Below are 13,715 nucleotides of genomic sequence, written 5' to 3'. Positions count from 1 at the left end.
GCCGCTGTCCTTTTGGGGTATTTTCCTTTTCCTTCTACTGACTTGTAAGTAGCAGCTCAGTTGAAGCTGCTTCTCCCATTTTCTTAACACTATACATCACTAATTTAATTTTACTTGGTCTGCATCAAATCCTGCTAAGTGAGAAAGGACCAAAATATAAAACAAGAGGCATTTAAAAACAAATTTTACCTCCCTGACATGCCTGCTCTTCTCCTATATGTAGTATCTTTATATAAAATCTAATTAGAAGAAAATTTGGCTCCTCTTATCTTGACTATTCTATCACTTTTTTCTTTCTTCATACACCCTTTATTTTTAATATGTATATTTGTTTGAGCAGCTAAGTCATTTTGATGGTTAAAAATAAAAGCTGTCCCTGGAGATAGTTAAGGGCATTTGAGGCTATGCTTGTACACAGTTTAAAAGGAACATTGGGCTGAACATAAAATCAAATGCAAGATACCAGTAAAATAATAAAAAAGACAGAAAGTTGGAACCCAAGAGGTAGTACCATAGTATTTATCTTTAGTTGTTGGAGAGTCATTGTGTTATAGTAGACAGCCAGGAAGATCCGGGTTCAAGTGCTGCTGCTGACTTATACTGGCTGATTAATCCTGGGCAAGTCATTTAGCCTCTCTGTTACCTGGCAACTCTCTTAGACTAAGCAGAGGGGGGGAAGTCTTGTACCAGTTGGTAAAGGGAGTTTGCTTTTCTGGGAGTTACCTATATCCATGAAATCACAGGTTCAGTCTCTATTTAGTCCTTTGTCTTGAGGAAGGGATAAACTAAGGCTTCTGTTTAGGAAAAAATTAGATGATTTCATGTTTTGATTCATGTTTGAAATTGTAAATGCTTAGCTGCTGAGGTTGATCAGATATTCTGACTGCAAGGCAGTGAAGCTTCTAATTATTCTTGTCCTACCTTTAGGAGGATAAAAAGTTGATGAGAAAATAAGGGGAAAAAAGACATTTACCTTTCTTGTAAGATAAGATGACTTAAAAAATAAATTTACAATGAAAAGTCACACACAGTAGGTATTAATGCCTAGTCTAAGGTCGTTGTCCTCTTCCAAGAGGAAAGGTTCTCGTAAGAATGGGTGAATGACCAAGCAAAATCCAGAAGGAGAAAGGGGTGTGAGATGGGTTATTCTGTTTCACCCATGTCACAGGGGTTGCCTGTATAAGCCCTAGGAAATCAGATTTGAGGGTCAGATTAAAATGGCTTTAACTTGCCAAAGGCCTCACAATTCAGGGACACAAGATTTCCTTCCAGATGTTATCTAGGCAGAGCAGTTTAGTCAAGCCTTATTAAAGTATCCCCCTTATCCTTTCTCAGGGACAGAGCTGAATCCTAGATAAGAGGACGTTATTAAAGCCAATGTGAAAAAAGCCTAAATAAAATAATAATAGCTAACAAGGCACTGTACTAAGCACTTTATTATCTCATTTGATCTTCTGAACAACCCTGGGAGATAGGTGTTATTATAACCCCCATTTTACAGATGAGGAAACTGAGGCAAACAGAGATCAAGTGACTTGCCCAGGGTCACAGAGTTAGTAAGTGTCTGAGGCTAAATTTGAATTCAGGTCTTCTACCCCAATAGCATTTTCACTTTTTAAAGAAAAGAGAGAAGAGAAATGAAAAATTCAGCCTAACCTGTAATGCAATATATTAAAGATAGTTCTCACTTTACAGAAATTCACTTTACGCAAGGTGAAGAATTCTGAAAGAAACTTAATATTCCAAAGAACACCAATATTGTGCTTTTCTCTCTTTGATCCTGCCCCAGTGCTGGCACCAAGGCATCCTATTTCTCCCATCCTCCTCAAAAAAAAAAACAACCCCAAAACTTAAAAAAAAAAACAAAAACAAAATCAACCCTCCAAATCAAAGCACAAGAATCTATAGGTCAAGAGACCCCCAATGAAGCTGAAAAAGGGGCTTGGCTTGAGACCTCCAGTGCCAAGAGAGGAGACCTTTGCCCCACTCTGTCCACCTGGGCCTCCAGCATGTTCCTGTTACTGATTTCAATTCTCTGTCCCCGGCACCAACGTGTCCTTGAACCATGTCCTAGCCCCCTCCCTCCACCAGGATGTGGTCTCCTTTCTTCCTCCCTCCCTTTGCCATGGCTTGGGAAAATTCACCTTATGTAAGGTCTGTGAAAGCTCCACTTGCTATAAAGCAAGAATTGTCTGGATCCTTTTTGCCAATTAGAAAGCCCAATTAATCAGAAATGTTTTCCCTTGTACTCTATATAATCCTGAATGATCTCACTGTTACATGCCAGAGTCATTAAGAGGTGTAGCCTTTTGAATCATTAAAAACAAAAAGATTAATTTATGATCATGTTAGTTCTATTGTCAAATGTATAGTCTAATAACAAAACCCATCTACAGATGTTAATCAGGAGAGAGTGTGTGTGTGTGTGTGTGTGTGAGTGTGTGTATAAACATACATATGTACACACAAAGAGAGGTAAATATATTGTGTGTATGTATATATGTATGTGTATGTATATATACATATGTGCATACATATATATATACACAAGATTTGCTGTAAATTAATGTACTAACTTTTGTTTGAGAAAAGGCAAGAACGTTAAGTATTACCCTAACACATCAAAGATTAATCTTTAAGTGATGGTTACCCCATGGTTTTGAGTACACATTGATAGGAATAACAGTGTAGGGATCAGTTTGGGCTTTCTCGAGTCTCCTTTCCCCACAGTAGTACACATTTCTTGTTTCTTCTAAAATATTTTAGTTTCGGTACACTTAAAAAAAACCAAACAGCAGCCCAGGTTTGTTTCTTAAATTCTTTGTCTCCGACCAAACTCTGCTTGAGCTTCCTATTTTCCAGGGTAGAAGTCAAGTAACTTCTCATTTCATATAGCAGTAGACAGATTGTGATCAAGCTGACCACTCACTGATAAAGGACTTTATAATATTTTCTTGCTTTAAAAAATATTAGTTTTATTTTTGTCAGTCATTTCTGCATAGCCCCACCTCATCCTCATCCCTGATGTTAAATCTTTTGTTGTAATTTAAAAAAAAACAGTTGTGCAAAAACAAAGGATACAATAACCCTATCTGACTGTTTTCAACATTTTACCCTAATAGTCTCCTGCGACTCTGACTAGAGGAGAGTGAGTGTTCTGACTAGAGGACAGTGGGTGTTGTATTATCTTATTCTTAATGAAGATTGGTTATTACAATTCCTCGGTCTTATCTTCTTTTGGTATTCTTTTCATTTGTGTTACTGTAATCCTTTTATGTATTTTTCTTCTGGTTCTGGTTACTCTTGTTAGTTTGTGCAAATCTGGTTACTCCGAATTGCTTGCTCTAGAGCAGGCATGTACAATCTGAGGCCCCCCCCCAAAGGATTTTGGATGGCCTGCAAAAAATGGAGAGGATGTTTTTCCTGGGCTGCCCAAAATCTGTTGGTGTCCCTAACAAGCAACCCATGGGCTGTAGGTTGTGCAGGCCTGCCCTAGAGGATCCATGAGCTTATATACTACAGCTCCATCATTTCCCAAACATAGAGCACAAAAAGAGTTGTTACAAATATTTTGGCACATGTTAAACCTTTGATCTTGTAGCATTTTCTATCAATTCTTTCAGTTTATTGTATGTGTGTGTGTGTATCCAATGTGTGTACATATGTACACATATATAATATATGAATGTATGTGTATTTACATCTATATATCTATCTATCATTTACATAGCACCTTAAGGTTTGCAATATTCTGATTCTGTTCATTGGTTGCTTGTCAGGCCTTATTTTAGTGTCCTTTTTTTGTTCAATTGGTTCTAAAATAAACAAAATGCATATTACTCAAATCTACAATTTACTTTCTGCTGGACCTTAGATAACATCAATACCAAGGTGTTGTTACTGTTTAAATGGTATAGTATTCTCCTCTTTCTTCTTCCCTCCCCACAAAAAAATACATTTTAAAAAGCTATAAATGGAAAATAAGTGGTAGCTGAATTTCTTTTTAATTTAGTTTTAAACTCTTTCATTAAAGGTACATTGTCTTGTTTTCTTTTGAACAGATGGGCTTAGGCCACGAGCAAGGATTTGGTGCCCCCTGCTTAAAATGCAAGGAAAAATGTGAAGGATTCGAGCTACATTTCTGGAGGTAATGCTTTTAAAAAACTAAGTACAACATTATAGAGTTCTCCTCTCTATGGCAGTAATTCCTTAGCTTTTTTGTACAGTGAGAGTGCCAAGTTGTCTGGCATGATTGCTAATGCAGATCTATCATTCTTTATTCTGAGATGTGAATAAAATATAAAGCTCTCCTTTCTCCCTGTCATTATGTTGTAGTGAGCTAATTGGACCACAAAACCATGTTTTAAAGGGCTTGATTTGTTCATTTTCCTTTCAAATTGCCTTTAGGTCTAAAAAGTGGGATCTGATATTTTTGGAGTAGCAAATGAGTTTGTTTTATTAATCTGTTGGGATTACATCTTTATTTCAGTATTTTAGACACATTCCACACTGCAGTGCCCCAACTAACGTCTTTTCTGCAATAGTATTATCAATGTGTTATAATAAAAATATAATAAAAATTTGGGGAAATCCAATTGTAACCTTATTTGACTTGACAGTATGAGATGCAAACCAATTGACCAACATTAATATCACTGGAATCACATTGTTCCTCTGGTATGCAATTGAAAAAATGATGACAGAGTGTCAGGAGACCTGAGTTCAAAGTTCCAGTTCTGACAGTTAGAAGCTGTGTGACTATGAGCATACCACTTTTCATCTCTGACCCTTACTTTTCTCCTCTGTAAAATGCGGATGACAATAATTATGTTACCTGACTCCAAGGCTCTTATGAGGAGAATACTTTGTAAATCTTAAAGCCTCACATAAAGGTGGGTTAACCCATGATTATTGAGTTGAGTGAGTGCCTGTGATGTGCCAGTTACTGTGTTAGATACTGGGGACACAGACAAAAATGAAAACTCTGCTTTTAAAGGGCTTACATTTTACTGAAGGAGGAGGGAGTGTAGTGAAACATGAATCCAGTAAAGATATGCAAAAAAAAAGAAAAATAATTTTGATGGAAGGGAAGAGGAGAAAGAGCGCTGGAACTGGTAGAACTGGTAGAGCTGGTAGAACTAGCGGTGATTAGGAAGGGTCTCATGTAGAAGCTGGCAGCCAACCTGAGAAGGGACAAAGAGCAGCATATGGAGAGAGAGCTTTCTGGACATGATGGACAGTCTTTCTGAAGGCATAGAGGCTAGAGTAGAATGCCAGATTCAGGGAACTGCATATAATTCAATTTGTCTGGAATATAGACAATGTGACGGGAGTCTGGAAAGGTAGTCTGAAACCAGTTTGTAAAAGGTTTAAATATCATATGAAGGATTTTGTATTTTCTTTTGGAAGCAGTAGTGAGCCACTGAAGCTTCTATAGCAGGACAGTGGTGTGGGGCAGACCTGTGCTTTAGAAAAATTATTTTGGCAGCTGTGTGGAAAGAAAAGAGTAGACATAGGGAGACCAGTTAGGAGGCTATTATGGCAGCTTAGATGCAGGTAAAAATGGCTTACACTAGAATAGTGGCTTTCTGGGTGGAGAGATGATGTAGAATCAACATGATTTGGCAGCTGACTGGGTATGTGGTATAATGAGAAGGGAAGAGTTGAGGGAGTAGTTAACTTGAATTTAACCTGAGTAACTGGACAGAGAAGAGATCATGAACATATAGAATGATCTGGAAGGACTTCTCATAAGCGTTAACACCTGAGCTGAGGTTTGAAAGAAACTCAGGATTCTAGGAGAAAGGGATGAGAAGAGAGGGAGTATGTTCCAGGCATGGAGAATAGCTTGTGTATAGGCAATGGGGGCATGGAGATGGAATGCTAAGTTTGGAGAATGAGTGGCATGCAGTGTATGTGTAAAAGGGGCATAATGTGAAATAAGTTAGGAAAGGCTGGTAGAAACCATATTCTAAGTAGCTGTATATTTCATGTGCGTTACATTTTTATCATAGAAAGAAGCAGGAGCCACTGAAGATGTTTAAGCAAAGGAGTAAAATAATTAAACCTATGGTGCTTCAGAAAAATTATTTTGGCAACTGTATAGAGATTGGATTATAGGAATGTGAGCCCGGAAGCAGAAAGACCAATTCAGAAGGTATTGCATTAGCCTAGGAGAAGTGATGAAGGACTGAGCTGGGGTGGTGGCCATGTGGTTAGAGAGAAAGGAATAAATATCATATATGTGGTAGAAGCAGACTTGATGAGACAGCATCTGATTGCATGTGGTGGGGGTGTGGGGAGTGGGGAGGAAGAGTAAAGCATATTTCTGGGGCTGGATTATTGGAAGGATAGTGGTTTCTTCACCAGAAATGGGGAGGTTTAAAGGATTTAGGGGGCGAGGAGGGTTAGAAACTGTAAAATGCCCATGGCACAATTCAGTTGAAGATGCCCAACAGGAAGTTGAGGAAGTAGCATTTAATTAAGAGAAAGATTGGGCTGCTTCTATAAATAACAGAATTGTCTGCATAGAAATGGTCATTGAACACGTATAAACTAATAAGATGAGAGGGTGTTGAAAGAAGGAATTGAAGAAGGTGCAGATCTGAGCTTTGGAGATTAACCTTTAGTTACGGAATGGAAGATATTTGATCATTTAGCAAAGGAAACCGAGAGGAAAGAGCTGGAGAGAAGAGGTTGGAGAGAGCCAGGTCCCAGAGGCTAAGGAAGAGAAATTTCCAGGAGGGAAGGATGATCTTAAACAGAATTTTATTATATTTTAATTTATTTTGTTAAATTTTTCCCAATTATATTTCGAATATAAGTATTGCCAATTATATTTCAATCTGGTTTGGGCCTTACTTGAGAGTACTGCAGGCAACATACAGAGTGGTCACAAACTATATGGACTGAGAAAAGACCACTGGATTTAGCAAATAATATATAGTTGATAACCTTGGAGAGAGAAAGTTTGGTGATAGGGGTGTTAAGAAAGTAGAACCTGCTAGTATAATAGGCAGCAAAACTTTAGTTATAAAGGGGTCAGAATGGGAGGGTTTGGCAGGGTCAGTGGAAGGGTTTTTGATTTGTTTTTAAGGATTTCAGAGACCTGGGATTGTTCATAGGAAATAGGAAAGGAGCTAAGTAGATAAGACAGAACGACAATGAAAAAGCCAGAGAGAATAATCAAAAGTGGCAAGCCCCAGGAGGAGTTGGAAAGGATAATTCGGAGAGAACAGAAAGAAGGAACAGCTCTTCCTCAGAGACTACAAAAGGAGGAAAGAATGGGAAATGGCATGGTGGGGCTTTGAGTCCTAGAATAAAGGAGAAAGGTGCTCATGACAGATGGCCTTACTCTCCTTAATAAAATAAAATACAAAATACTACAATTAATTTTGTGCCTTTGAGTATTTTCATGGGTATGATTAATGGATCATTATTTAAATGGATCATTATTTAAAATAAAATTGTGGTAACACTGTACATTTTTCACGAGGGGTAGAAAACAACCAGCTATATAATAGTTGGGATTAGTGAATGTTGTTTCAGGCCTCTGAAAGTTTTTGAGCAATAATTTTAACTGCTAAGGAAAAATATGAAACATTGTAAGGAAGAAAACTTGATTTTCCTGTATGCTGGCATGAATCTCATTCATTTATGTAATGGTTAAACTCATCAAAGAATGGTATATAGATTTTCCTGGGGAGCTCTTCTCAGCCGTGGTCATCTGACATTCCTAGTTGGTTATTATAAAAAAACACAATCATATAAGAACGTAGTGCTTCTCAAATTTAGAGGCTCTTAGCAGGAGCTCAGGGATAGAAACAGGCTTCCAAGCCCTCCACTAAGGATCCCTCCAGGCCACGTACTGACTTAGTTTTAAAATGCAATATTATCAGTGTTCTACTGTATTTTTGTTTATTTGTTAAGTATTTCCTAATTACGTTTTAATCTGATTTCAGCTGTGGTCAGAGGGTGTACATGTCTGATATCTCTGCCTCAGAGTACTGTTCTTAAAGAAGTAGCTTTTTCCAGATAGAGAAGGGAAAGAGAGTATTATCAGAATGCTTGAATATTCTATTTACAGCATAAATATTATTTGAGAAGCATCATAGCATTCCAGATATTTTTAGTAGCTAGCGATGAGATACATTTTCTTTTTTCTTTCTTTTTTTATATATCAAGTTACTTATTTTTAGTTTTCAACATTCATTTCCACAAGATTTTGAGTTCCAAATTTTCTCCCCATCTCTCTCCTCTCCCCATGCCAAGATGGCATGCATTCTGATTACCCCTTCCCCCAGTGAGATACACATTTTCCGTCTCTGCCGATGTGTGAGCCTTTATGTTTAAAGCAAATACCTTCCAAGGGATTTCAATGCACCTTCAAAGGGACTTTATAATTGTACTTCCTTATGTTTTCTTCTCAAGGAAGTCATGTTTCTAGAATGCTTTCGAAAGGTAAAATCTGTAAATATAAAGTTGGATGTTGGGAGTACTTCAATTTCCTGAGGTTGGTGGAACGTTCTATGAGAGACGATTTTGCCTAACTTTGTGAGAGGCCACACTGCCCTCTACTGGGCCTAAATGTACTTGTCATTTCACAGTCCTGGGATTCCTATCCTTTTTGGTAGGTTGTAGACTTCCCCATCTCTGCCCCAGACTAAGTAAGAAAGGCCTGTGAAAAAAATGTCAAGATTTCTGTTTTAGTGGTTTAATTCTGAATCTGTGTACTTTTTTTTCTGTTACATGTTCTTACAGTCTAATTTTTCTCATAAAAATGAGAATTTTTAAACTGTCTTCTTACTCTGAAGAGATAGATGATTTGGACTTGGACACAGAAATTAGGTTTAGATATTGAATTTATGTCAGATATAATATATTTAATACATGAGACCTTTGTCATTTTATCAATACGTTTTTTTAGGTGAACTTGGGCAGATTTGGGATTTTCATAAGCCATACATAGACACACAAATACACATACACATGCATATGCTTAATATGTGTGTATCTTTATATGAAACATATATATGATTGATAATCACAACAAAAAAGGGTCGCTGAATTAATTTTACATTGACTTGCCAATAGAATTGATAAGAGACTTCAAAGACCTAAGCTGAAAATCTTTTTGGCTTATTCTCCTACCTCTTTCTCCTATCATCCAGCGTCACAACCTCTGGCTAATCTCAAATGGAATTACTAATTTAGCCTAAATCTTCCCTGACACAGTTATGATTTTTCAAAGCTCAACAATGGCAGATCTTTGATATGTAAAAAGAATTGCTCATTTCCATTCTACTATACAAAGACTAATGATTTCACCCAGATGTAACCTCAGAATTTATTAATAACCATAAAAGACAACGAGCCTTAGACAAGCCCTCATATGTATCATGGTTTTTCCAAGGTCAGCTGAGACAAGAATCTATCTATCTTCCTTTGGATGTGAGTCAGACAAGTTTCTCTCTTCATTCTGGCCTTTATAGTCTGGGCTATCACAAAATGTGTTACTTATCCTCTTGACTTTACTTCCAGGACTAGAGACGGAGCTTGGGGCTCTTTCTTGTGGTGACAGCCTCCGAGACATAGCCTTCTGTCCCTCTGTACCCTCCCCATGTCCCACCCTATGGGGAAAAACATGTCACTACTAACTCACTGTAGACCATTCGTCTGGAGTGCAACAAAATCACTGGGGTGTAAAATTATGAACTACATACAGCTGGGCAGTTTGAGGCACCCAGAAGAAACACAGAATTCAGCTTTGTCCTGATTCAGTGATTCTTAGTTAGAGATTCCTTAGTTTTGAGTACCTCTTTCCAGGCAGCCAAACACAGCCCAGGGCCTTCTCTCTTTGAGTGGATGGGAAGTCTTTTCCCTTTCTCATTGCAAGGTACTTTTAATTCCAGGTACAAGTTGAATTTTCCCTGACCACAAAGGAACAGTAGTTTGTTTGGGATCAGCAGTGTTGGAACTTGGTAATTCAAAGGGTATAAAAACAGTTTAATCTTAAATTGTTTTTCGGAGAAGATGTTCAGATTGAGGCAGCCAGGTGGCACAGTGGATAGTGCACTGGGCTTGGAGTCCAGAGAGACCTGAGTTCAGATCCAGTTTCAGACTCTTACTGGCTGTGTGACCCTGGGCAAGTTACTTAACCTCTGTCTGCCTCAGCTTCCTCAAATGGGGATAATAATAGCTCCTACCTCCTAGGGTTATTGTGAGGATCCCATGAGGTAGTAATTGTAAAGTGCTTTGTATACCTCTGGAATACAGCCTCTTCTCTCCTCCCCACACTACCAACACTCTAGGTCAGGTCCCTCATTAGTTATTGCAGTAGCTTGCTGGTGGGTCTGCCTGTCTTAAGTCTCTTCCCACTCCAGTCCATCCTCCATTCATCCACTTAAAGTCATTTTCCTAAAGGGCAAGTCTAATCCTGTCATTCTTCTACTGAATAAACTCCAGTGACTTCCTCTTGCCTCCAGGAGCAAATACCGAACACTCTGGCTGACATGGCACAAACCTTTCTGCTAAGAGTGGGGGGTTGGAGTCAGGAAGACTTGGGTTTGAATTTTCCTTTGACATTAACTTGCTGTGGACTTGGGCAAGTCACATAACCATCCCCCAAGCCTTAGTTTCCTCTTCTGCCAGATGGGGATAATGGCGCCTGTAATACTTAGCACATAGGTGTTTCATGAGGCTCAAAGGAGAGAATGCCCTGAAGCATTTTGTAAATGGTGGTGGCAGTGATGGTGACTTATTTTTCTTAATAGTTACTTCCACTCAGGCTGAACTTTGGCCTCACTCTCATACAGTACATGAGAGTGTATATCTATTTGTATATCTATTTGAGTATATCTATTTGAGTCCCTCAGTTTGCATAGAACTTACTTATTAGCATTCTTTGTTATCTACTTTTCTGCCTTCCACCTGGATATCCCAGGATTTTTGTTTGTTTTCTTTTTTTTTTTTTTGCTTTTGCTCTTTTGGTAAAGTTGAAGCTCAGAGCCACCACTCTGACCCTCTAGACATCTCCTTTTACTCGTTGATTATCCCTTAACACGTTAATGTAGGTGATAACTTTTATACGAAAAAAAAAAATTAGAGGTCAACATCCTTAGTTAGTCACAGAAATGGTACATACAAGCGCAAAGGGCATTAGGCTCTTGTGATTTCAGTCACCCAGCAGGAAATGTATTTAGAGCAGTACTATTTCCCAAATGTAGTGAATAATACATGTATTACAACTATCATGTGATACTCCGAGTGGTGCTTTTGACCCTACTCTCACTGATGGGCTGCTACTTTAATAGATAAGGAACCTATATAGCTCTGCTGCCCACTGGTAGGAAACTACAAAGTTTAATAAAGAGATAATGAATTTGATCATTTGAACAATGTCTACCAGAATTTACATATCCTAGTGACTTGTACTTTAGAAATGCTACTTCGGCAGGCTCCTTATATATTCCCCCCAAATGGTGCCGTTCCTTTAAACATATGGGCTTTCTCTTTAGACACATTGCCCTTTTAGGTGTTATTAATCACGTTATCAGGAGGTTGTCATTACTTTATTTTGGTCTTACTCATCTTAAATTCAGTTAAAAAAATTTAAAAAAATTCAATACATTTGTCAAATTTAATTCAAATGATCTGGCTATTTCTGAAGACCAAATTCACCTTCAAAGGAAAATTTTGACATCAGTGAGGAGAGTCAAAATATTGTGGTTTGGCAAACCTGAATGGCACCCAGGTATTGGCAGCCCTCTTCTTTCCTCTCAAACAAGAGTATGATAAGTAGAGGAAAAGACTAAAAGCTGAATTATCAGATGATAAAATTATATAGAGAGAAAATCATTTAGAGATGATATAGTTTAAGTTCTTCATTTTATAGATGAGGCAAAGTATTCAGGGTCCTAGAGCCAGGACTAGATTGTACGTTTCCTGATTCCCTATGTTCTTTCCATCATATCAGACTTTTGCCATTAAGTTTCTTTGGCTCCCTCTCATTTGATCTGAGAAGTTCCCAACCCCAGAGTTGGGATCTGTGGATAGATTTTTCAGGATTTTCTGGGTAAATTTCTAAGCTGCTTGCTCCTGTTATGTCTCCTCTGTGAAGTCTGCCAGAATAACTGCTGGAGAAGGGATACCAGCGGGAAGTGGTAGCCCCTCCCTTGATTCCCTGGCTCCTTTCTTCCTCTCTTCCCATCCTACGTTCTAATAATTTGAAGACTTTGGGGGAGCAAAAACCAGGTCCTCCATTGGGAAGCTGGGCAGTATGATGGGAAAAGCACCAGATTTGGAGAGAACAGAGACTGATGCCTCTGAGGCTCACAACTTGTGTGATAATGAGCAAGTTATTTAAGTCTCAGACTCAGTTTTTTTATCTGTAAAATGATGATGAAAATATTACCTATACTGACGACCTCATAGGACTGTTTGAATGGCCAGTGAGTTAAGCGCTTAGTTTTACTATACATTTTACTATTATTGTCACCACTGTTACTACCACTTGTAATTAAGAAACTTTGTTGTCTCTTCTCTTCTTTACCGACACTGTATCCTATCCCTCCACTGATAAGGAGAATTAGAAAGTAGCTACCTGAAAGTTGGGGGCTTCCAATGGATATCAGCCAACCAACAAATGTTTATTGAGTGCTGAGCACTTAGAAAATAAACACTAAAGTAAAAAGGTCTAAGGTTATGTATTCTTACAAATGTCCAAGTATAGTTATCTTATTTCAGCTATAGTTAATATGAAGTTCTTGGGATTATTAATAGAAAAGTAAAAACAGCTCCAAATTGCTAGGAGAAAAGTTTGGAATATAAAATAGGCTTCTGTTCAAATTGGTTTTGAGCAGACAAAAAAATCCTGCTCATCCAAAAATGGATTAATGCATGTGCTTCTATCAGATTCAGCAGCAATAACCATATATGTATATGCTTGTTACCAAAGACCATCTCCTAACTATTTAAAATTATAGTTTGTAACCATGCCCTGGTCAGGTCTTTAAAGCACTCTTACTGTTGGCAGCATTTCAAGGATCCCCTTTCTCTTAACTGAAGTTCCACTTAGTTGTCTCAGAAAAGCTGTTGCAGGAGTTGTCTTTCTGATGCTTAACTAACTGTAAAATAGGAGAGGTGGAGGAATTACGACCAGGTGATACAGTGGATCGAGTATTGGACTTTGAGTCAGGAATCTTGAGTTTCAATGTCACCTAGGACATTAGCTTTGGGACCCTGAATAGGCATTCAACCTCTTGGTTTCTCAGTTTCCTCGTCTGTAAAATGGGGTTAGTAATAGCATGTACATCACAAGATTGTTGTGAGGATCAAGTGAGAAGATTTATTTGTAAAGTCAAGCCTTAAAGTGTTATTTGTTGTTGTTCAGTCCTGTCTGTCTCTTTATGACCCAATTTGGGGTTTTTCTTGGCAATGATACTGGAGTGGTTTGCTATTTTCTTCTCTAGCTCATTTTACAGATGAGGAAACTGAGGAGGCAAGCAGGGTTAAGTGACTTGCCCAGGGTCACACAGCTAGTAAAAGTTGTGCTAGGCTGGATTTGAATTAGGTCTTCCTGACTCCAGGCCTGGAACTCTATCCACTGCACCACCTAGCCCCTGCTGCTGCTGCTACTGAATAGTACTTTATCACCCCTCTGATTTTGAGTGTTTATGTAATATTCTATAAAGATAAGTCATTTACACTGGATTTTA

General features: G+C 38.2%; 1 protein-coding gene across 2 annotated transcripts in view; it reads left to right on the top strand.

Moving 5' to 3' along the window:
• The window catches only part of TES (testin LIM domain protein), a 77,314-nt gene that overhangs the window by 37,609 nt on the left and 25,990 nt on the right, over window positions 1–13,715 (top strand). For both annotated transcript variants that reach the window (XM_036761580.1, XM_036761581.1), the window contains exon 2: window positions 4,062–4,147. In XM_036761580.1, coding sequence (XP_036617475.1) covers window positions 4,062–4,147 — 86 coding nt within the window. The remainder of the gene's footprint in view (window positions 1–4,061; window positions 4,148–13,715) is intronic.

This window comes from Trichosurus vulpecula, chromosome 5 (genome assembly GCF_011100635.1).
Source record: "Trichosurus vulpecula isolate mTriVul1 chromosome 5, mTriVul1.pri, whole genome shotgun sequence".
NCBI lineage: Eukaryota > Metazoa > Chordata > Mammalia > Diprotodontia > Phalangeridae > Trichosurus > Trichosurus vulpecula.
This window is presented reverse-complemented; position numbering and strand designations above follow the sequence as displayed.